The 26,329-nt window shown below is 39.4% G+C and overlaps 1 protein-coding gene across 1 annotated transcript; it reads left to right on the top strand.

Annotated features, from left to right (window-relative positions):
• Positions 1–11,678: 11,678 nt before the first annotated feature.
• chmp1a (charged multivesicular body protein 1A) lies at positions 11,679–24,410 on the top strand. Its single transcript, XM_072595967.1, has 7 exons — positions 11,679–11,795; positions 16,230–16,249; positions 17,083–17,160; positions 17,597–17,743; positions 18,418–18,546; positions 18,765–18,958; positions 21,921–24,410. The coding sequence occupies exons 1-7, from the start codon at positions 11,789–11,791 to the stop codon at positions 21,940–21,942; spliced, it is 597 nt and encodes a 198-aa protein (XP_072452068.1). The 5' UTR covers positions 11,679–11,788; the 3' UTR covers positions 21,943–24,410.
• The last annotated feature ends 1,919 nt before the right edge of the window (positions 24,411–26,329 follow it).

Raw genomic sequence — 26,329 nt, 5'->3', positions numbered from 1 at the left:
GCACATGTCCCTTTTAGAAAGGTTTGTGCAGAAAATGCAACCACAAGACAATCAGAGAAAAAAAAATCTGCATGTAATGTCTTTGAGGCCCTGCAGGAAAAATAGGTAGTGGATCCCTTCACATGCTTCCCTGAGTGAGCTGTCAGTCATTAGCAGAATACCTCATCAACAGAACTTTCAAACAAGCATCAAGATATTGCTTACATGATGGCAGGAAGAGTTCTGCAAGTCAGATCCTTCATGCACACTACAGCAAATGAGAGGAGCAGAGAAATTGAGCTTTATTATGTCATGTTTTAATTTCTTAAGAAAGATATCCCAGACCTCTAAGAAGTCTGAGCAAAGGGTCCAGATTGAGAGAAAACACTGGAAACTAGATAAAATGGTTTGCTGTGCAGAGGGAAGACTACTGGCCAAATCAGAAGACAAAGTGGTAAAGGGGATATCGGAATATGTTAGAATTCTGGTGAGGGAGTAAAGGGATGAGGCTTCTTCTAAGGATATGTTGTTCAAGTCAGAGAGGGGAAGGTTGGAAGATAATTCACTCCAATCCATCTCACTTTGAATTTGTTTCATTCCCTTCTCTTAGGTATGACTATAAACCTTTGGCAGCAGGTTCATTGACAATGTTATCTGGCAAATCAACCTCTAACCAATATGGCCAAAAGCCAACTCTCAGACACTTTACCCTACCTCGCTCTGGACTATGATTCCATTACCAAACCTCAATCCATTGTTTTCAGGATTGTCACTGGTCTCATCTCTTGAGATCTTGCCCCATGGCGTTGGAACTCATCATGTCCAAAGATTCAATAGCCTACTTCTCGCTGCTTACCAATTTTCACAAACATGACTGCTCGAATAGAACTACTGTTTCAGCTTGTCCCTGCTCAGTGATTTCCATTAATTTCCAATTAGTTTTTCCACCTATTGTCCTGTCTCTTCACATCTATATCTATGACTCTACCAACATCCTCTCTTTGTCTAATACTTTCCAATTTCCTGGCCTCTTCACCACAGATGTTTAATTTGTGTTCAAAGCCATCCCTTAGGGATACTGAGAGCTCTCCATGTCTTTTCTGAATGAAGACTCAACCAGATGCATCACCACCACCCTCCTTTACCTGGCTGAACTTGTTCTCACATTAAAAGACCTTTTAAATGCATTAATTTCCTTCAGATAAAAGGTGACACAATGAGTACCTGGATAAGTCCTTCCTTTTTGTGGAACATGTGAAAACTATCTTGTTCCAGTTCTACACTGGTTCCTTCCCTCACCTCTTTTTCCAGCACAAGTGGTTGGTGTTACTAACCAACTTTGCCCTAAACTGGAAAAGTTTATCAACTTTGCTTCCAATTTCCATTCCTCTCTGGTATTCACAAGCTCTACTCATGATTTCCTTTCCTTGACTTCTCTTCCATTTCTGGAGATTGGGTGTCATCAAACATAATCCCACTGATTCCCACAGCTGCATCACCTACACTTCCTGATACCTGCTTCCAAGTTTCCATTCATTTCTCCAATTTCCCCACCTCAGCTGCACTTGTTCTGATTTTTCAAATTTTGATATCAGCATGTTGACAGGTCCTTCTGAAATATCAGTTGTTCATGTAACCTAGAATATTAAATGTAGTGAGGCAGAGTACCATAGAATGTATATGAAAACTTGAATTGTATTGCACTTTATGTATCAAATTAGAACTGTTTGTTACAGTAACAAAAATATTACACACAAAATCGTAAAACACAAGAATAGCCCCTTTGCCCCATGTCTGTGCTGACTGTAATGCTATTTTAACCTAATCACATTGACCTGCATATGGTCCATATCCCTTGATTCCCTGACTGTTCATGTGTCTATCTAAACACTTAACTTTTGTAACATATCTGCTTCTACCACCTCCCCATCAGCGTGTTCCAGGCATCTACTAACTTCTGTGTAAAAACTTGCCTTGCATGTCTCCTTTAAACTTTCTCCCTCACCTTAAACCGATACCCCTTTCTCCAACCTGAGAAAGAAACTCTGACCATCCACCGCATCCATGCCTCTCATAAATTTTATCTACTTCTATCACGTCGCCATTCAGCCTCCATTGTTCTAATGAAAATAATACAAGTTTGTCCAACCTCTCTTTCTAGCTTATATACTCCAATCAAGCAACATCCTGGCAAACCTCCTTTACTTCCTCTCCAAAGCCTCTGCACTTATCTGAGAGTGCGGCAACCAGAACTGTGCACATTACTTCAAATGTGGCCTAACATCCCATGCAGTTGAAACATGACTTGCCAACTTTTATACTCAATGCCCTGACTGATGAAGCATGCCATATGCCTTTTTTACTACCTTCTATGAAGAACTTTCTTTAAAAAAAATTGAGGTGAGGTGATCCATTGCTTTGTGCAAAAGGAGAAGTTTTGAGAAACTTTATTTTAGAGAAAAACAATAATACTGGGACATATGCCAAAAATTGATAGTTAAACTAAATGAGGAGGGTTCAAGAGATAGTGATCTGGCTTGTTAAATAACAGTTATTAGAACACAAACTGCTTTATTAATTATGGTCTTTAGACAATATAAAGTTGAATTAAATAGTATTTAGGAAATAAAGTGAGGTTTTGGGAAGACAATAAATAATTCTAGTTCAAGTAGTGGCACCAATGCCTTTTATTATTTTAATATTTACATTAACAAAAATATTTTAAATACAAATAGTAAAAAATATTTAATGTCATGTTTCATACTGCATTCTGGAGACATTATTTGGATAAAATTTGTACATTCCAAAAGAGCTTTGAAATGTATCTAAAATACAAAAGTCACAGGCAGAGGTACTACAGCATGTTAAAAAAACTCTTGTAAGTCAGGCAGCGTCTATAAAGAAAATAAAATATTAATGTTTCATTTTCATCTGAGCTTGCAACCAAATAGTATAAGAAAGAAATAAAGTGACCATAGTCTTTGCAGACCATAGGATTACTCTCTCATTAGAGGGATTTGACTGGTGGTGGTTTAACCTGATGGGAGGTTGAGAAGGAGAATCCTTCACAGTAATCTCAGCCAGTGCAGCAATTGAACTGTTAGTGTGGTTCCAACCATCCAGGCAGAGCAAAAGACTTAGAAAAACTTCAGATCAGGAGCATTTATATTTTCACATTATGGTTTAAAGCCCTTGCAGCAGCCAAAATGGACTCTATGAACTCAGCTGAAAAATGTGTTGCTGGAAAAGCGCAGCAGGTCAGGCAGCATCCAAGGAGCAGGAGAATCGACGTTTCGGGCATAAGCTCTTCAGGAACCTGAAGAAGGGCTTATGCCCGAAACGTCGATTCTCCTGCTCCTTGGATGCTGCCTGACCTGCTGCGCTTTTCCAGCAACACATTTTTCAGCTCTGATCTCCAGCATCTGCAGTCCTCACTTACCCTCTGTATGAACTCAGCACAATGTTCAAACAGCACTGCTGAATCACATTTCCCATATGTGAATCATGCCCCATTTCTTCTCTCCTGAAGAAAGTTAAACAGTTCAAAATGGGGACAGAACTTTGCATCCATGTTCTCTTCTACCATTGTTAAGATTATTTATATCAAACTGTTCAGGTACACATCTTGGGCAGGTGGGTTTCTACCAGACACAGGGACACCACCACTGCACCACAAGAGCTCTTCCACCATTTTAAATTTTAAGAAATGTTTTAATCTATTTTTGGTCAACCTGTTCAGAAATGTTATTGCACATCTCTGGAAGAGGTGAGTCTTGAACCAGATCCTCCTGGTTCAAAGGTAGGGATACTACCACTGCACCATAAGAACCCCTCTTCCACCATTTTTAAAGGACATGCACAAAAATTTCAGCATATAAATTTTGTTTATATTTTTAGTGTCATTACAGTTTTTGTAATTGTATAGACTGGAATTACAATTGTATCAAGAGTAAATTGTGAGGATAATCATAAAATTGAAATTGAATCAAGTAATTTCACTAAATATACAAAACAATTTAAGTCATGATCACATCATGCCCATTGAAATAATGGGCAGTAGACTCTGTGCTCCTTTTGAAAGGAACAAATATGTTCACTGTACCCTCTCAAAATGGTTTCCTAGATATCAGGTGGTGTTTGTTCTGTGGTTTATGGACAAGCAGAGACAAATGTCTGGGAAGTTACTTAAAAATGCAAACAACTTTCCAGATGCATATTGGCTGACCCTCACCATTTCAATGGAAGGGATTGAAAAGGCAATTGCTGCAAAGCTCATTGGTGCCAAGAAAAAGGAATTTCAAATAATGGCTTTCAAAAAGAGTTAATCATTATTGTATACAAATGGAATTTCAATTTCCATCATCCCCTTCCCATCCCTCATACACTGTACCCATCACCTCAGTCCCAACCTGTTACATAGACAGTTGGGCATCACATGACCACATCCAGCTGAAGAGGTTGTTAACAACTCATTACACCATAAGGAAACACAGCAGAGTAGTCTAGGAGTATCAGCACAGAGGAATCACATCTAATCAGAAGAGGAAAAAAACCTTGTCTAAAATTAATAGCAACTCAGGCAGTTTAAAAAAAAGGACTAATTTGTTTCACATGCATGATCATTTCTTTGTTACTGAAGCTTGGCCACAATGTCATCTAAAATAGGTAGAAAATTTCCAACTTCCACTGTCTTCAAAAGAGCCAAGGGATTGAATATTTTAGGCCTTTAATGTTCTTCATTTCAAAGAACTAGTTAAGAATACATGACTTGAGCATGTTATTATGCTAACAATCTAACTGCATGTTTCATTTCTAAAACACATCTTTTCTTGTAAAGGTGTTTGAAGATGGAGGTACTTCATGTTTTTGTTTATATTTTATGTGTAATGTAAATAAAGTTAACCTTTCTTTTGACATAAACTTCCCAAACATATGTTTGTGTCTATTATTTAACAAAAAAAGTTTAAAAACCTCCTAAAATTACATTTCATCACAGTCAACTTAGAAGTGATAAAGTTAGCCCACCACTCTATCATCTGCAACAGCTGAAGATATGCCTAATCATGCTCCTGGAAAATATATACTTCAGCTGGAAGTTTTGAAACTGAGAATCATGGTGAGATAAATATTCCACAAATTGTTAAATATGGAGAGTTTAGTGCAATCTGTATTGAAAAGGAGCATTTTAATAGAGGGCAAGTTAGAAAGAATAGCAAGCTTAAAGCTTCAACCAAAAAGAAAACAAAGAACTACAGACATTGGAACTCAAACAAAAACAGAAATTGCTGGAAAAACTCAGAAGGTCCGGCAACATCTGTGGAGAGAAAGCAGAATTAACATTTTAGGTCCAGTATCTGGATTAGTGGTGCTGGAAGAGCACAGCAGTTCAGGCAGCATCCAAGTAGCTTCGAAATCGACGTTTCGGGCAAAAGCCCTTCATCAGGACCAGTGACCCTTCTTCAGAACCTCAGTTCATGGACACATGGGCATAATCAACACATGAACATTGATAAAAATACTAATTGACTTTCGTACATCTTTATAAAAAAATTGCATTTCAAATTACTTAATCTCTTCCCACAATGTGTAACTTCAAATTACTTTTTCCTCCAAATACTGGCAATCAAATGTTTTCTGATGGAATCTTTTCTCTTCTCTGTTTGATCAGATACCGTCAAAGTTAAATCATTTCTCCAATTAGATGTAGATGATGAAGATGTAACTACAATTGTCGGATGAGAAAATATTTTGTCTACGTTGTCTTCCTTCTTTGACAGGAGGATCTTATCTAAAGAAATTATTTAAAAAACAAAATCAAAGCCCGAACGCTATAAAATAAGAGATTTAACAGAATTCCCTAATAAATCAAAAGCGTGACCTCTGACTTTATATTTATTCTATGATCTGTATTTCTTTCCCATTTTGTTCAGCAAACTGCACCATAACCTGAAAACCAGACAACACTGGAATTGCTAATTCCAATTTCAATATTAATATTAGCCTGAATCTTACTTTATTTGGCTAAGTCAGAGTTGTGTTGAGCTTTTATTTTGGGGGGAGTGGGTGGTTTCAGCTCGAGACCCAGCAGATTTTCTCATCTTACTAAACTACCTACCCAGCCTATGACATCTCTCATGTTCAATTTCATTTCCATGTCCCAATCCCTGGAAAATAATCAGCAAGCAATGGATATCCATCAAAACACTTTCTCGGTTACTTCACAATTACTCTGTCTCTGCAACTGCACCCACCTCCCAAGGATCATGCTCTAGCACTTTCAGGATCACATGCAATACCGACCTTCATTTGCTCTCCTCAATCTCCCACACCAATAAGTCGACACACCACTTGCTCAGTACTTCAGTATACCTTACCAGCTCATCCCCACATGCACCTGCTACTCACTGTAATCTGTCCCATTTTGCTGAGAAGTCAGCCCATAACAGAACAAGCCCAAATGGTGAAGGGGTACATGAGATTGGTGTCATCACTCCCTATGGGAGGGGGTGCTGCAAATGGAGGCTGGGAACAGTTCTGCAGGAGTGCAGAAACATACATGTCTCACCAAACAACTAAGTACCATGCTTCATTCCATAGCAACTCTTTCATTAACCTTGCCAGTGGTCCCAACCTTTGCACAAAACTTCTAATCACAGGTCTTTTGTCTTGCAGGTTCTGCTAATCCCCACTCCATGACCTCTATGGAAAAGCGACAAGCTCCAGATGAAGCCCTAACCTCAACCTGATTTCAAAGAAAACATTGCCAAGGCTGCCTCCCGCAACTCCAAACCAGTCGAGATAGTGATACCTCAGAGGGAATGATAGACCTAGAGACAGTCTAGTGAACACTTCAGTGACAGATCCAGACGAGGCCAAGAAATTAAAGACATGCACAACTGGCACTTGGAGGACAACCAGGGACAAAGCACCTGCTCACCCTGAGGAAGGTGAGGACCATGTGACTTTGGTAATCAGCGCAGAGCAACAGCAGCATATGGGATGCAATGACCCACTTTGCCAGAGCAGCCAATCCTGCCATCACTCATCCATAGACAAATTGGCACTGCCAAGAGAACCAAACCTGGCATTCCCAAGGCCTGCAGGAGAAGTGCACACACACTTACACTCTATCACCCTACCCATTGATCCTCAGGATCAAAGACATGTCAAAGAGGGGCAGGGAAGCTTAACACCGGTTCAGGTAGCCCGTCCTCAAAAGGAGACAGGATGATGCCAGGTGAAGCCAATCTGGATATGGTACCATACACACATACCCACCCACCCCCACACCTATTCAGGAAATTGCAGAGGTGGCCAGGCTCTCCAACTCCCTTTGTGTCTTTCAAGTGTCAATTCACTCAAGTGTCAATGGAAGTCTGGGCAGGCAGTTAGTGAACCATCCTGGGAGAACGGGGAAAATGAAGCAGAGACAAGGCATTGAATCACAATGACACCTCTGTTCCTCCTCATTTAACATCCATATGTTTGGCTGTGTGTACGCAAAGGTGTAAACCTCAAATAATTACTCACAAGTTGCTGAGCCAGGGTGGGACAACATTTAAACGGCTTAAATGCTTTGTTATGGTCAGGGATTCAGAAGCCAGTGTGCAAGTGAGCTGTTTACTTGCTTAGGTCTGTGACCTATGTTCTTTCTTGTTAGAAGCCCTATGCTCAGTGTTTGTTGCAGCCCACTCCCCAATAGGTCAGGTCACTTGCCCAAACCCACTCAGTTTGGTCTCAACCATTTCTTTCCCCAGTCTGCACTTTCAGATTCCACATGATGGAAAGTGAAACAGAGCCCGCCTGTTGCTTCCAGTCTCAGCCTGAATGGGCTTGTGAGACCTGACACACCACATCTCCTTCCTAACAGCTTTTCCCATTGATCCTACAGGACTCACAATTCCTCGAGTCCCCACCCAAGCTGCCTACATGAGCCCATACCACCCAGCTATTCCACCCAGCCCTTGGCATTTGGTAACTATGCCAGGTGCAGTCATTTAGTGATACCCGCTCCCTACTTGAAGTCAGGGATTTAGACCCCTGGTTTGTACCTATACATGTCCCTGAACACTCTAAGACTCTCCTCCCCCTCCCGACGTGCTGTTACAGAGCCAAAGAATTGACCCACATCCTGGACAACAGAGGTACAGACCACCCTGACCATAGCCTATTCCCTGAATTTGTATGGAAGGATGTGCTTGATTTACTGTGCCGGGACCCCGTGACTGACTTAATTGAAAACTACTCCGCCAGCAATGTCTGCTTGCTGCATTTTTTTCAATATAATCCCCACAATTTGGAAAGAGGCCATCCAGCCCAACAAGTCCACACCAACCTTCTGAAGAACATCCCACCCAGTCCCACCTCCCTACTCTATCCCTGTAACCCTGCATTTCCCATGGCTAATGTACCTACCTACACATCCCTGAACATTATGGGTAAATTAACATGACTAATCCACCTAACCTACACATCTTTCGACTGTGGGAGGAAACTGGAGCACCCAGAGGTTACTCATGCAGACACTGGGAGAACATGCAAACTCCACACAGAGTCACCCAAGGCAGTTTTTAAGATTAGATTAGATTACTTAGTGTGGAAACAGGCCCTTCGGCCCAACCACACCGACCACAGCAACCCACCCGGGTTCCCCTAACACTATGGGCAATTTAGCATGGCCAATTCACCTGACCTGCACATATTTGGACTCTGGGAGGAAACCGGAGCACCCAGAGGAAGCCCACGCAGACACGGGGAGAATGTGCCAACTCCACACAGACAGTTGCCTGAGGCAGGAATTGAACCCAGGTCTCTGGCACTGTGAGGCAGCAGTGCTAACCACTCAGCCACCATGCCGCCCCACTTTTACAATACTCACACATGCATACACACACACACACCTGACAGCATCCCCTTACTTTAAAATACACACTACACTAATACAATGTTTACAGTGTGGGATAAGTGATGCTTGGGCTTATCTGTTATGGTCTTTACTTCCACTGCTGCAGGAATTAAACCTTCATTGTTGACATCACTCAATATCACAAATCAGCCACCCAGCCAACTGAACTATCCAGCCCCAACCACATATATATCTTTTCCATGCAAGGTGCTGGCACATGGTATATATCTCAGGTTGACATAACACACTGCAGTCTAACACAGGAGGTTGAAGGCTGTAGATAAGGTGAATGGCAGGAATATATTCCCTAACCTGGGAGATTTCAAAACTCGGTGGCAAATTTTTACAGTGAGGAGAAATATATAAAAAAACATGACGGGCAATATTTTAACAGAGGGTTTTGTGTGTGAAGTGAACTTGCAGAGGAAGTGGTGGACATAACTAAAGTTATAAAGACAAGTACATGAAGAAGAAATGGTTGGAGGGATATGGACCAAGCGCAGGCCGGTTTAGTTTAATTTGGGATTATGGTTGGCATGGATTAGTTGGACTGAAGTGTCTGTTTCTGTGCTGTCTGAGTCTATTTGCACCCCCTTAGATGAGGATTGCTTAACAATGAGGCAAGCTGCTTGTTTTTATGATCGCACCATTGGAACCACAAGACAAGGCAGGGATGCCATGAGTCTGCAGTTAGGTGCAACAAGAATGAGCACAGTGAGCAAATTTCTTTTTTTATATATAAAATTGTAGAATTCCTACAGTGTGGAAGCAGGCTATTTGTCCAGCGTCTACACTGACCCTCCAAAAGGGATCCTACCTTGACCCATCCCCTTACCCTACCTTTGTCACCCTGCATTTCCCATGACCATTCCATCTAAACTGCAAAGCTTTTGACTGTGGGAGGAAACCAGAACACCCAGAAGAAACCCATGCAGACATGGGGAGAATGTGCAAACTCCACACAGTCATCCGAGTTGGTCTTGGGATGCAGACTGTGAGCTGGGTGCCTGTGTACAAATTATCCCCATTGCAGCCTTTCAAAGCTGGATGTTGATGTGCACTGTGATTTCAGATTGCAATGTTAACCAGCAGTGGAAGAGGCAGGATGGCAATGATGGATTGATACATGTCAGCTGAGAATGTCCAGGAATGAAGGTGTGTGCACCTAGTGCTTGTTCAGCATGCTCCAAGATGTTGTTACCCAGTAACTAATGTGGAGATCGATCAGAGCAAGTGGTGAATCCACTAGCTGCACAGTCTGGTTTCTTTGTTCCATTTTCTTGATGTCTAGCTTGTTTGGTGAGTTTCCTGCAGTAGAAGTTTGAATATTAATGACGTGAGTTGTGGTGTTAAAAAAGGCACTTAACAATCAATAACAAGTATCAACTAGCACCTCACTGCTGCCGAGCAAGAATCTGGCCATTGCAGCCGATTTGGTTTCGGTATACCCACAATGCTGTCAGGAGGTTCCATGATTTTGGCCCAACAACACTGAAGTTGCAAATTACCAAATAATAATGATAAGTGGCCATTGGTGGGGTGAATGACCTACTCCTATGTTACTATGTTCCTAAACCTTTCACATCTTTGTATTCCAGCCCAGTTTGAATCAAGATTAATATTCCTTCTCTACAGTAGTACGCCATGTATACACTTCAAAGAAATGACAGAGTGAGTGAGTTAAGAAATTACCATTAAAGGAGAGAACAATTCTGCTAATGAGATAAGATTCAGCTTCAGAGTCATAGTCCCTAGGATTTCAACAGAAGGACACTTGCTAGCCCACGCGTGAGACCGAAGTGGGTACCACCCTCAGGATTTTATTATTCACTATTATTTTATTATGATACAATAGACTCCACTTGTTGATGTCATAGGAAATGGAGACTATTCTATCACACTTCTGAACTGCATTTTGTGGATGATATAGAGTCAAGCGGTTATTTGTAATTGAATTTGTAACCATAGAACTTGTACCATTGATCAAGTTAGGTTTCTGGTCCACAGTAATTTCCCAGGATGTTGATGAGGGAATTCATTGATGGTAATACCTTCATTAATATTCAAGAGAAGATGATTCTGTCTTGTCAGAAGTGGTAATGGCCATTTGTGAGGTACAAATATTACTTGTTACTGTGCAGTCCAATCAAGTGTTTTTCAGGTTGATCAATTAGACTAGTGTAACGATAGGGAATAGTTGGTATGGCAATTCAAGTTTATTTTAGTTTTAGTCCAGATAAAAGCTAATTGCCTTTATGATTTGGTTGATTTTCACACTACAAACAACAGCAAAATTGCCAGGACTACATCCTGCTAAAGTGACGTACAACTTTTGGTTGTTAACTGCAGCATTGAACCTTAGCTGTTGGCTAGTTATCCTAGATACTTTGACTTCCTTGCTTGTACAACGTTTCCAGCAACACAACAGATGTAAACAGGCAACTTATAGAGGAAAGCAAAGATTTCCACCAGCTGCTTTAAAAAAAATCACACCAATGGTCAAAATTAAAAATTGTACATGAAACAGGATCACCAATAAAAGAATTTTAAAATAAACCACAGCGCAATCTTTTAAACAAAACCTTGGTGCCAACTGTGGACTAACTTTTATACTTTACCCTTCCGACGTTTCCTGTTGCTGCTTGAGATGCCCATGACGACCAGGGAGGGAAGGGAGAAGTCTTGTAAACCAAGACAATTACCCTACCACCAACCTGCAGCACTGTCAGAGGAACCGTTGTGACGCTGGGGCTGACGTCACCCGCGTGCCGTGTCACGTGAAATGTGGCGTGCGGGCGTGGTCCTGACGTCACGGGGGAACCTCGCGAGAGTTGATCGTGGAGGCCGGGGTCCGAGCCTGCAGGAAGAAGGAAGCAGCCGCTCAGGGACACTCGCTGGGAGACCATGGATGGTAGGTCCGCTCAAACCTGACAGCTCCTGGGAAATGTGAGCGCGGCGGGCCGCGTCCATGTGTACCGTTCACTCGCTCTATCCTTGCCCCGGTGTTATCTTAGCTGGAGTGGAAGGGGGTTGTCAGCCCTCAGTGTTAACCTGGAAGTAGATCTAGCAGTGTTAGCCATGGAGGGAAGTAAATAATTGGGGAGGGAATAAATGAGGGAGCAGTGAGGGTGGGGAGAACAAATAAGGTGGGAATAAACGGGGGAAGGGAAGGAAATGAAATAAATGAGCAGTGAAGATGGGGAATGAGTGTGGGATGTACATGGGGGTGGGGGAGTAAATGAGGGTAGTGAGAGGTGGGGTTGGTAAGTGAGAGTGGGTGGGGTAAGTACTGGAGGAGCGCAGCAGTTCAGTCAGCATCCAAATAGCTTTGAAATCGATGTTTTGGGCAAAAGCCCTTCATCAGGAAGGGCTTTTGCCTGAAATGTCAATTTTGAAGCTACTTGGATGCTGCCTGAACTGCTGCGCTCCTCCAGCACCACTAATCCAGAATCTGGTTTCCAGCATCTGCAGTCATTGTTTTTTACTAAGTACTGGAGGAGGCAAGTAAAAAATGGGGAGGTGGGGAGTAATGGCAGAGAGTGGAGGAGGGTGTTTATGTGTTGTGGGGGGTGAATGAAGGGTGGGTGGTTAGCTGGAAGTGAGAAAGAATGGGGCACCCTCATCTGTCCCTGTGCAATAGGTACTTGAAGTGAAGGGAGAGAGCAAAATGGAGATGTATGCAACATGCTTTTAGAGAGATTCAAGTGAAAAGTTTAAAAAAAGCTCCCATTTGTAAAATGGCTCTTATTTCCTGACTGCTTCACAAGTAATGAATTGCATCTGAAGTTTTTAGACAATGTCGTCCAGTTAACTTGCAAACAAGAAAGCATCATAAGCAGAAATAAATTGGGAGAACAGATTATCTTGTGTTTGATGTAATGATTGAGGGTTAAGGGTTAGGCAGGACAGATCCTTTGTTTAATTGTTAAGGTTTGTGAAGGTTTGTAGCTCAGGTTGAGGTTTAGAGTATAGGTGTGCTCGCTGAGCTGTAGGTTTGATATCCAGACGTTTCATTACCTGGCTAGGTAACATCAGTGGTGACCTCCAAGTGAATTCCAAGTTGTTAAGGTTGCTGTGTCATCAGTATACTTTTTAAATATAATCATGAGGGGTCTGAACAGAGGGAGAAGTAGGGCAGTGGCACAAAGTGAACTTTTGCAGAGAGCCATCACAGACATAATTGGACAAGTGGTTTCTGTGCTGTAAACATTCAACAATTTTGCAGGCACTCATCTTAATGCCTCATCTGAAAGGCAACACTGTCTCAGTACTACAATATCAGCCTTCATTAAATGCTTGATTTTTTTTTGTGGGAGTAGCTAACCCATGCCTTTCTGAGGGCAGCATGCTAGCCATTAAGCCACAGCGAACTGCAAAGAACAACTTTCCTTCATGTAGTTCATTTGTCTAAGAGAATGCCAAGGTGCTACATTGGCTCATTGATCATTTTTAACCCTGATGCCTAAGAACATGATATTGTGAAAGGTGACCAAAAATTGTTTGAAGTTATTTTAAGAGGACTCGTAAAGCTGGAAAACAGGGATTTGGGAAGAGAATCCTAGAATGTGGAATTAAGGTGTAGCCAGCTAAAATGGATAGAAATAAATAGGACATCCATAAGAGCCCAGAGTCCAAAGGAGCTGTTTCCAAGAAGGATTTTGTCAGTAAGAGAGAAAAATGATTGATAGGGAGGAGATGAGGAAATCTAAAAACAGGAATAAGAATATTAAACCTGAGCTGTTGGGAAACTGATCTAGATTAGAGAGGATAAGGGTGATGCATCAGGTGCAGGATGGGATATAGACAGCAGAGCTTTAGAATGACTAATATTTATAGTGGGTGTTAAGGACAGGTTTGGAATATGGAGTGTACAGGTGAAAAAGGTACCAGTGAGGATTTCAGTTCCAAATGGACCTAGGTATTGGAAAAATGGATGATCTAGGATTTGGGATGAATGATTTTTGCAATGAAAAGAATGTGGGGTTGAACCTCTCTTTAGGGTTAAATGGAATGCCATGTTGATACCCTTTTTAGGTTGATGTAATTGGTCTGCTATGATTCACTTCTATATATATTTTTAATTATTTAGTGAATCTCTTGACCAAATTATACTTGTAGCATTGTTTAACAGGATTAAGTAGGTGTGATTCCTTCAAATAATAACCTAAAGATTGTGAAATTTTATTGTCCATAAGTGAACAATTTCCAATTGGGGATTTAGTGAGCATTATCATGAAAATCTGATTTTTTTTCAATTCATTCATGGAATGAGGGTGACACTGTCAAGGCCAGAATTGGTTTATTGCCCATCACAGTGGGCAGTTAAGAATCAACCACATTGCAGTAAATCTGAATCATATGTAAGCTAGACCAGGTAAGGATGGCAGTTTCCCTCCCTAAAGAACATCAATGAACAGGTGGATTTTCCTACACAGTCGACAATAGTTTCTTGATTATCATTAGACTCTTAATTCCAGATTTTTATTACATTCAAATTCCATGATAGGATTTGAAACTGAGTTCCTACAACATTACCTGGGTCTCTGGATTAACAGTCCAGCAATAATACCACTAGGCCATCGCCTTCTCGCAAATAGTAAATCAATAGAGTGTGGTTGGATGTGAAAAGCTGAACTGCATTCAGTTGAACTATATAATTTTAACATGTAATGTTTAGAGTGAGGGATCTTTCTCTGGTGTTGAGGCAACTACTTCATTGTGCCCTTGTTGGGCTCCGTTCATCTAGCTTTGCCTGAAAACTAATTTAACTAGTGGTTTCAGATTTCTGAATCTTTAACACATGGATTACAGTGGTACAAGACAACAACTCATGACCACTTTCTCACTGGTAGCTAGGGATGGACAAGAAACACTGGCTACAACAGAAAGTTTTAAAAATCATCAGCTCTAATTGAGTTGATGGGCCTGGAACCATAGAATGACTTAATTGAAAGTAATCTGGTCAAGAAAAAAAAATCTAGTATGTTGCAGTTTTTGACTTATACTGACTTTTTTTTGTTTGGATTTTCCACTTGACAAATTAGACACTTCCTGGTTTCTTTCTGAAGCCTCACCCAGTGGGATGAGGTGATAAACATATGACATCACTTCAGCTTGTAAGAAAACATGGGAAGGTCGAGTGTAACATTTGTTGTGTTACTACAATAGTGCCTTTTTATGAACATTTATGCTGATTGCAAGAAAATTTACTACAATGTCTACAAGACTGTATCCAAACTGAAGTTCTATTTGTATCTAGTGTAAGTAGATTCAAATACTTGTCTGCACTCTAAAATAAAAATCTGAGTTAAAGAAATGTATATCAAGATATAAAGGAGAGAAATGTCAGCATTTTGAATTAATCAGCTGAAGTACTGAGGTGCAGAAGGCTGAGTTTGGGTATCTAATTTCTCATCTAGATATGCTTAGCTTTGAAAATATAAGTTGTACTTGAATCTTTTTAAAAGCCAGCCATGAAACTGTGTAGACAATGTGATTCTATTAGATTGAAGCTGGAAGTCATATTTGTATCACATTATAGATAGTTAACATAGAGTCATGTTGATCTGCAGTGTGGTTGATGATCCAAAATGCATACGAGCATAGACCTTGAATAGGCCACTTGGACCTTCAACCTCCTGCTCTGCCATTCAATAAGGACGTGGCCAATCTGATTTTAACCTCCACTCTGTTTCTGCATTTCCCAGATAATCTTTCATTCCCTTGGTAATCAAGAATCTACCTCTGTCATAAAAATATTTAAAGATTTTGCATCTATTACCTTTTGAGGATGGGAATTCCAAAGACTGTCAACCCTCAGAAAAATTGTTTCTTGATCTCCGGTTTAAGTGGCTGCTCCCTTAATTTTAAATCATGGCCCTTGATTCTAGATTCTCTCACAAGAGGAAACATCATTTCAACATCTACCTGGTCATATCCCACTCGGGATTAGCAGAAGAATTTGCAAGTTTTGAACTATCTGTTCCAGTCATCAATATATCTATGTACTGAAGCTATGGAATTGGCCTTATTTATTTCTACTGTTGCTTTCCTCATTCTCTTTCCACTTGACATGAGAAATTTGGCAACATTTGTGAGGCTGTACTTATAGCCAGTTCACAACTTCATGTTGTGGGATTTGAACACTGCTTCAGTGTTGCTGATGCATTAATAATTATTAGTTTACAATAATGTCCTGAGGTTGGGAAAGGATGCTGTACTTGAAAACAGATGCCTTCTCCTTGACAAATCGACTGTTTTAAATGTGTGTTGTACGTGTTTGACACTTGCAATAACAAATAAATGTCAGTCATGGTGATTGTCTGTCTGTTTTTGTTTGTTACAGATACTTTGTTTCAGTTACGGGTAAGGACCAAAAATTTAATTTGCTTCTCCTACTTTAAAAATTACTGTTAATTTACAAATTTCACATTGCCTATGATGTGATTAGAGTACAGTAATGTGGTAGGTTTTCTCATTGTGTACATATATAATGTGTGTATTGGCTTCAACCTATTTACAGCAACAGAATTGATTAATTCATCCTGCTTTGCCACCTCTCCTTTAGGGCCCACGACCTGTGAGGCTATACCTGTCTTTTTTTCCCTCCAGGAGAAAAAATATATATACTGTCAGGCTTAGAAACTTGAATCAATTCTTGGTCTTGCTGAGTTAGCGGATATTAACCAGAAAAGCTCGGGGACGGCACCATGTGCCTACAATTGGAAAGCAAAGGGGCAGGACTTCCACTCGAATTCATTATCCAGTAATTCTTCTCCTCAAATATAAAAAATGCTGGAGAAACTCTAGATCTAGTAGCATCTTTGGACACAGAAACAGTTCATGTTTTGAGTCCAGTTTGACTTCTCTTCAGTGTTCCGAAGCACATGTTACCAGGTTAACTGAGTTTCTCCATTTGTTTTTCTTTTATCTCCATCTGTAGTGCTTGGATTTGATGATCCTTTCTCTTTTAATTGCCACTAAAACAAGATTTGTGTTTTTGAATTGCTCTGGCTCAGCTCTGAAGCTATATTACTGTTGCCACTCTGTTCAGGGTCATATGTGGAAACTGCATCTTGAATAACTTACTAAGGGACCATGCCCAAAAAAAACGCAGGAGGGAAGACTGATCACTGGAAGAATTACTTTGCTTATATATTGCATTAAAGTATTTTATCATTCTTTTAAATCTTTTACAGTTTACCTCAAAACAGCTAGAGAGATTGGCTAAGAAAGCAGAAAAGGATTCCAAAGCTGAGCAAGCTAAAGTGAAGAAGGTTAGTGCGTGTTTTGCATATTTTTAGTTTTCCCAAATATAACTACCTTAATTATATTGCATATTCCTATAAATCTGATCTTGTACCAGAATGAGTGAGTTAGATAGGCTAGGTAGTATTTCGTTGGTTTCATTGCTTGGTGGTAGGTCCTACTTGTAACTGTTGGAAATAAAGTTGAACTGTCAAAAATACTGACTTTATATTTCACAACTGTGTAAATAATTGTCACTATTGAAGTGTTACTGTCACGTGTATGCTACTTAAGTGTCACTTAAAGGAATATGAAAATTCATCCATTTTAACCCACCTAATTTATTTTAGCTCTTATTTTGTAACTGTTCAATATTTTTCCTTATGCTTCCAGTCTTAAGTGGCAAAGTGCGAAGGAGGATTATAAGAATGGTAATCGCCTTCTTTCTTTCTTTCTTTCTTCAAGGCTCTTCAACAAAAAAATATTGAAGGAGCAAAGATCTATGCAGAAAATGCAATCAGAAAGAAGAACGAGGGACTGAATTGGTTACGAACAGCTTCCCGGGTAGATGCTGTAGCATCGAAAGTGCAGACGGCAGTTACGATGAAAGGGGTATGAAATAACTGCTGGTTTTCTCAAAGAACTTCATTACTGTACTCCATATACTGGATTTGATACTGTTAAGAATATGCAGCAGTTGTACAAGCTGGGACTTGGCATGCACAGGGTAGTTGCCACACTTTCTTGCCTCTTTGCCCCTCAATTACACAAATCTTCTATTCAAGGCAATTGTTCTTGAGTTGACTTCAACATGAAATTATAGTTTGTTTTACTAAACCTTATTTCACAATGCAAGGACTGCTAGGCTAGTAATCCTCATGTTTTAAGTAGCAGCAGTGGTATGATAATACGTCTTAGAATGCCAGTGAAGCAAAAGGTCAAGAGAAAGCGCAAGTTCCTTTGAGGTAGTTATTGAGGTGGAGATAAACTGTGAACAGTGGTGTGCATTTATAAATTTGTTGAAGGTGCAGTAATGTTGCTGTGTTGTCTCAGCATGTATCACAGATTCTAGATTCCTTGTGACATGAGGGTATAGTGGGTGTATATTTAATTGTGGAAAAGTTAAAGCCAATGATGTGCACTAAGGCTAAGTAGATAAAATGGATCCTGGGATGTGTACAGCATGCTGAGGAATTAGTAATCAAGGCCAAGGTAACAATCTATATTTCATGAGATGGATCAACCTTTTGACAGATTTAAGACTTATTTTCCACTCTCATCTCTAGGTTACGAAGAATATGGCACGTGTAACACAAGGATTGGATAAGGCACTGAAATCCATGGACTTGCAAAAAATTTCAGCTGTAATGGACAAATTTGAGCAGCAGGTTCAGAACCTTGATGTGCACACATCAGTAAGTACTTTAGTGGACAACAAATCTGAAATTTGCATGCATCTTTTTGGATCTTCTACTATTATTTATTTTCTTCTATAAATGTTTTAGTTCATTGTAAATAGACAGTTGGAATAGTTCTTATTGTTTCCCTTGTGTTTTCTGCCTGTATTTTTAAGTACAAGTTGTTGTTTAATTTATTACTACCTGTTACTAACTGGGAAATTTTGTACTTGCAGGTGATGGAGGACTCGATGAGTTCTGCAATGACATTGACCACTCCTCAAGAACAAGTGGATAGTCTCATTATGCAGATAGCAGAGGAGAACGGTCTTGAGGTCATGGACCAACTAAACCAACTTCCAGAAGGTGCAGCATCCCTTGGTGAATCCTCTGTACGTGAACAGGATAAGGAAGACCAGCTTTCAAAAAGGTGGGAGATGTGGGACTCTTGCATTTTAAACAGTTTTAATATAACATTTAAACATATCATAGACTTTAAACCTAACTGTTTAATGGACATGAGAGAAGTAATGTAAATATCTTATTTACGTTAGCTTGAATAAGCTTGTCTTGCCATTTCCAACAGCACTGTGAAATGTATATTATAATCGATCTAACAACTTTGCTATTTCCTGCCACAGTCCATTGAGACGTCTTATCTGTATTTGGAATGTTAGTTTAATGGATTTGTCAATGAAATGGGTGTAATGATTCGAGAAGGCTCAAGTTTCATCTTGTAGCTTGGCAATTTCTGGTTTATTAACTCTTCTGTTAATCATTTTGTTTAAAGGTGACTTTTTCTTTTAAAAAAGTTTCCCCTAGTCCTTCCCATAAAATGATCAGACTCCACCTCCCACCCCTTTCAACCTCCATCATGGTTGCCTCTTCTATTTCCTGTCCACGCGGATTTCCATTTATTCAAGGGCCTTTTGCCTTTTCTTATCTGCTATCTTGTACCCACTGTCTGATATTAATACGACTGTCATTGTTTTCAGTACTGTTTTGTTAACTATCTGTCCAAATTCTCCCCTGCTTCCACAGCCAAGTCTTAAGGACTGAAAATAAGTCTGTTTTTAAAGCACAGTAAAATTCAAGTTCTTCATTAGTTTTGCTCTGTGTTTGGCTTCTTTTAAAAATTCATTAAAGTATAAATGGCTTCAAAGATTGGAATATGGGCTCTGGTAGATATGTTGCCATGGCAGTTACCTACCAAACTTGTTTAAATTTAAACAATGTGTTACTGGAAAAGCGCAGCAGGTCAGGCAGCATCCAAGGAGCAGGAGAATCGACGTTTCGGGCATGAGCCCTTCTTCAGGATTCCTGAAGAAGGGCTCATGCCCAAAACGTCGATTCTCCTGCTCCTTGGATGCTGCCTGACCTGCTGCGCTTTTCCAGTAACACATTTTCAGCTCTGATCTCCAGCATCTGCAGTCCTCACTTTCTCCTAAATTTAAACAATCACTTGGTTGGTCAAGGCACTGTCCTGAGTAGTGAACAAGACAATGGTTGCCATCTTTTGGTTAAGTTGAAAAGGGCACAATGCAATTATGTTACTTCTGTCTGCAAAATGAAGGGTCATGTGTATTAGTGTATATAGCTTTCAGTGTGTGCCAGTGACAATCTTCACTTAATATAATTTTTAAGTGCTCGGGAATGGATGTAAGTTTGTTCGCTGAGCTGGAAGGTTACCAAGCAAAACTAATGTTATTTACAAAATACCGTGCAAGGACTGTAACAAACACTACATTGGACACACAGACAGAAAACTAGCCACCAGGATACATGAACATCAACTAGCCATAAAACGACATGACCCTCTCTCACTAGTATCCTTACATACAGATAAGGAAGGATAACACATCCACCCTAGGACAAGCCAAACAGACACATGCACGAGAATTCCTAGAAGCATGGCATTCCAACTGGAACTCTATATCAACAAGCACATTCAGTTAGACCCCATCTACCACCACCTGAGAAAAAGATCAGGAAATGACATCACACGGGAAATGTCACCACAGGAAATGATATCACCAACCCAAAGAAACCCAAACCTATAAATAGAAAGCAGGAATTATCAACAGTGCTTCGCCCAGAGGTTACATAAGGTGATGAAATGTCTGGAAATGAACCTTCCAGCTCAGTGAGCAAACCTACATCCAGAACCTCAAACTCGCTAAATGCTCAGGAATATTTAGCAAATACATACAAATTTAGAAGCAAAAGTAAACCACTTAGTCATATAACAACATCTTTGCTAATTCAAGTACACTACCTTCTCTTCTAATTTAAATAACCTTTCACTGCCTTGCCTCTCAAAGATCTGTATACCACTGCCTTAACATTATTCATAGTCTCTGCTTCATCTGTTTGTAAACAGTCATTGCTAGTTCCAGATTCTCCCACAAGGGGGAAATATCCTTTTCAGATTCACCCTGTCAAGACTTCCCCAGGATTTTGTATGTTTTCTATCATGGTGCCATTTTCTTTTCTAAACTGAACCCAATCCTGTTCAATCTTTCCTCATAAGACAGCCCATTCCAGGTATTAGTCTAATACATCTTCAATGAACTGCTTCCAACATATTTACATCCTTAAATAAGGAAATCCAAACTATACAGTACTTGAGATGTGGTGTCACCAATGTCTTGAATAACTAAAGCATAATCTGTCTGCACTCTACTCCATTCTCCTCACAATAAATAATATTCTATTAGCTTTCCAAATCACTTGCTGTACCTGCATTCTAATATTTTCTGATTCGTGTACCAGAATACAGAGCGCCTTCTGCACCTCAAAGCACTGCAACCTCCTTACCATTTGGATAATATGCTTTTTGTTTTGCCAATGTGTACAACTCTCATCTTCCCACAATATACTTCATTTGACTGAGCCTTTCCATTTGTGGAACCCCTCTAAATCCCTTTGTAGTGTCCATATGTTATCTTCCAACCTATCTTTTGTTATCTATGTATTTAACAACAGGACTTTGGTCTCTTCCAAGTCATTTACATAAATTTTTGTGGCAATCATTTGTTACATCTTGCCAACCAGAATATCATGCACTTGTGCCTACTTGCTGCTTCCTGTTAGATGTTCAATCCATGTCAATATACTACCTCCCATGTTTTTATTGTCCACAACAACATTTGTGGTATCTTAAGTGTGGTCCAATTGTGAAATTGTATCTACTGTCGGATACTATATTCTATACTTTATTTGTTTCACTAAAATGATTAATGACATAGTAATGTACCTTATCCTGTGGAAAAAAAACAAATTTATTTATCGTAGCCTATAGTTCAAACTTTACAATTTTAAAATGTTTAAACAATGTGTATACATAATTTTGTTTTCTGATCCTCTTGTGACTTTTCAATGTTCTTTACCAGGTTGGCTGCTCTAAGGAATTGAAAGAGGAGTTGGCTTCTAATCTCAACTGATGGACTGTGTATGATCCTGCGTGACTTTTGTACAATATGTATAATGGCCAAAAACGTTTACTTTCATTATACATACATTAGAATGATTAGCTACTTTCACTTTTAAACTCTTATAAAAGCTAGTCTGAATTTAGAAAAAGTATATTAAAGGGTTAACTATATAGATTCTCATAGTCATGACTGTTATCACTGAATTTGAGATAAACCTTTTCTGACAGACAGCCCCTTTATCCTTTTACATTATTATGTATACACGCAAACTGATTTGTAAGCTTCAGAACCATACTGATAGACTGTGTATATTTGTCTTGATTCTGAGACCAGCTTGGCTGATGCTGGGGCAATGTGCAGGATCAGTGACCATCTGAAGTTTTATTAATCTTTTAGAGAATTGGGAAGGATTTTGTTTTTCAGAGTATTGATTTACAGAATTTTGCATGTGTCTAGCTGGATGGGATGTAAAGAAAACATTTGCCATGTGAGGATGAAATATTCTTCTGTGTACCTTTTTTGAAGTGAACATGACCTGCAAAGTTTGTAAACTTTTCCTGTAGGCTGCCATTTTCAGTAAAGTATGCTGATTTCTGTGCAACAAGCAATTGGGTCAAAACAGTAGGAGACAAAATCTATTTATCTTTTCTACAGTTGACAATAGAGTTGTGGTATACTTTAGCCATGCATGTTTTTGGTTTATATGCACTTCGATAACCAATTGGTTGTCTTCTGTGAGTGGACCTCATGCCTCTAATATTTCTGAAATGGATTTATTTCCTTTGCTCTGCCGACCAAGCAAGGATAAAGTTAGAACTATATAGGCAGCTAAGAATTTGAAACAATCTGGCCTTATTTTAAAAGTGCCTCTGTTATGTGTGCCCTGTTTTTTCTTAAAATGATATATTTATTAATTTGCAGAAATATTGGTTATGTGACTACTCTGAATTCAGTAAGCAGTTGATTATAACCTCAAATAGTTGGTGCATCCTCACTGTGGAATACAAAACAATATGCAAAATTTATTTGTGTATACCTTTCAAATCTTATCTTGAACATATGCAGTTCAGACTTGGTAGAGTTAGATCATTGAGTGGGAGAAAGAAGAATAGGCCATATAATCCTGAATTGTCAAAACGGTCATTGTGAATGTTCATGACAATAAGACCAGAATCGCAAGTTTTGTAATAGTGTCTTTGGAGTTTGCCTACAGAAGTTAAACTTTCTGGAAATATTCATTGTCCTGTGGAAGTTGCATGTTATCTGGTTTAAATACTTTATTTTGACATGTAAAATCTTGTCATAAATGCTTAACAATTGTTTAATTTAAGGTGTAGCTTTGATTTTAAGCTATAGCCAATTTCAGCAGGTGGCCTAAATTCATCCAGTTGTGCTTTAACTAGTTCAGCAACCTTTAGATTATAACATAATTAAATTGAAATGCATCCAAATCAATTTCAACACAATGTTTGTCTTATTAATAAAAATAGCAACATTGAATATTAAGATTATCACTCTTTCTGGAATTCAGTGGTCTATCAAAATTTTAAGCAAGAACTCTACGCTAAGGAAGTGCACTCTGCATTCACAATGGGTTGCTGTTTGTTTTTTAGCCACTTGGATTAAACACAATTAGGTATGATTCCTTATCCAAAGCAGGATGCCGTTTTGAAAATTTTAAGTGGTTAAAACAATCAGGAAATTTGCTCTGCTTAATCTGTTTAAAAACCGATTAATATCTCCAATGGTGACACTAAAGTTGCTGCTCAAGTGCTAAAACATTGTCCCATCACTTAATATAATATACAATTAATGCCTTTAAATTATTTTCTTACAACCTTCTTGCAGTGGTGCCTGAATGCTAGTATAAACTAAAGTATTCACAGACAATGAAGGTTAGAACTGCATGCTGAAAAGCATTGTAAGCTAGACTACCTAACTGTAAAAATTGTTCTAAGAATACGGAAAAGGCTGAAATCCATGAAATTAAAAAAAATACTGAAAATACTCCGTTCGGGTAGCATCAGTGAAGACTTGGAGCTGCCGAGAGGTCAGTGACCTAAAATATTGACACTTTTGCTTTACAGATGGCCAATTACTATCTAGCATTTTCTGTTTTTACTTCAGATTTTCAGGATCTTGCAATATTTTGCTTGGGTATGCTTTCATTCATTCATTGTATTTTAAATGTATAATGGTAATGACATTATGCTTGCTGCTTAGATTTTTCCAAACACTTGAGTAGGTGCCTGGTAATATTTTATATTCTTTTGAAATAAATATTTTCTGTTGCTATACTGTGTGATTGATTTTAATGTTTATTTTAGTTGGGCTGTGATTTTTGTTTGGGTAATTTGATTATTTATGTCCAGATTACTGTTAAAGTTATTTTCAGACATAGTTTTAATGTGTTCATATTTTGAAATAAAGAATTTAAATTCTCTGAAATTTCCTGTTTTTATTAGAAGAAATGGAGATTGTGACGCAAAAAGAGCATGTATTCTAAGAGGTAACAACAAAATATCATTGACAGAGTATTGATTCTTAAACAAGGAACAGTGAAGATGAATGGATTATTTTTGGTGAGGCAAACTGTAATGGAGTGCCACAAGTTCAGTGTGGCATCAGCTGTTTACTATCTATATCAATCATTCGGATGAAGAGTCCGACATGGTAACTTGAAACTAAGATGGGGAATTGACTAGAGGTAAAAAGGACAAAGACCAGCTCAGTGATTGGGCAAAAGATTGGCAGATAACAGTATTCTGCTAGAAAATGTGAATTTGTCCACTTTGGCAGAAAGAATAGTAAAATTACTTTTAAATAGGAGGAAATTACTCTGTACGAAGCAATGAGAGTCTCAAGAGATTAGTTTGTAAGTACATCAAGTATTTAGGAACACTGAGGTTTATTTCAAGGACAATAGAATATAAAGGTTAGGAAATCTTTGCTATACAAAGCAGTGGTGAAGTCACATTTGGAGACTATCAAATAATAAAATTATTCAAAAGTTTGGGAGATTTGTAGCTCGGGTGCTCGTTGTTGTGGTTCTGTTCGCTGAGCTGGGAATTTGTCTTGCAAAGGTTTCGTCCGCTGTCTAGGTGACATCCTCAGTGCTTGGGAGCCTCCTAGTGTACACCAACTAGCCACGAAACGACACGACCAGCTATCCTTAGTAGCCACACACACAGACGACAAGCAACATGAATTCGACTGGGACAACGCTACCATTATAGGGCAAGCCAGACAGAACAGCCAGGGAATTCCTAGAGGCATGGCACTCATCCACAGACTCTATCAACAAACACATCGACCTGGACCCAATATACCGGCCACTACAGCGGACAGCTCGAACTGACAACCGGAAGCGGCAGAGACAGGCCACTATAAATGCCGGAGGAAACAGCACAGAAGCGCTTCACAGGAGGCTCCCAAGCACTGACGATGTCACCTAGACGGGACGAAACGTTTGCAAGACAAATTCCCAGCTCAGCAAACAGAACCACAACAATAAAATTATTGGCAAAGGATATAAATATTTCAGATAGTTCACTGATCTTGTTCTGTTAATCAAGGGCTTAGTTATGAAGAATTGAGAAGATTTGATCCATCTAACTCTATTTCTCTCAGTTGCCGTCATGTTATTTTGGTTTGCAGTGCTTTTTGATATCTCTCCACTTCTCCCCTACATTCACTCTAATTCATTCAGAATTCTATGATTCGGGGAGGGTTATGAGACAAAAGACAGGCAAGTGGAGTTGAGGTTACAGTTATAATGAGATCTGTGCTATGATTTCATATCAGTGGTGATGGAAAAGTACAGCAGGTCAGGCAGTATCCGAGGAGCAGGAAAATCAACGGTTCGGGCAAAAGCCCATCATGAGGAATAGAGCTTTATTCCTGATGAAGGGCTTTTGCCCGAAACATCACTTCCTGCTCCTCGGATGCTGCCTGACCTGCTTTGCTTTTCCAGCAACACTCCGATCTAAACTCTGGATTCCAGCATCTGCAGTCCTCACTTTAGCCCTCTGTGCTATAATTGAAGATCCAAAAGTTCCAATTGTTTACTCCGGCTAATGTCAGCATCCTACCACTAGGTGGTGCACATGTAGCATTCTTGGATAGCTTCAATTAATTTTGACCATGACAATCTATCTAAGCATCATAAAAGATAATTGATTAAAAGAGCAATTTGCAGTACAGCCAGTGCATGTATTGCTGAATGAATAAAAGCTTGAAATTTGGTTTAGTTATTTTGCCAAGTTTGTTTTTCCATGTCACTCATTCTGTTTCATAAGTCTACACTTCATGTAATTGTTTCTTATGATTCACGATGGTGACTCAAATTTTTATTCCGTGAGATCAAA

Source organism: Chiloscyllium punctatum, chromosome 26, assembly GCF_047496795.1.
Source record: "Chiloscyllium punctatum isolate Juve2018m chromosome 26, sChiPun1.3, whole genome shotgun sequence".
In the NCBI taxonomy this organism is placed as follows: domain Eukaryota; kingdom Metazoa; phylum Chordata; class Chondrichthyes; order Orectolobiformes; family Hemiscylliidae; genus Chiloscyllium; species Chiloscyllium punctatum.
The sequence above is the reverse complement of the archived record's forward strand: the minus strand, read 5'-3'. Positions and strand labels throughout refer to the sequence as shown.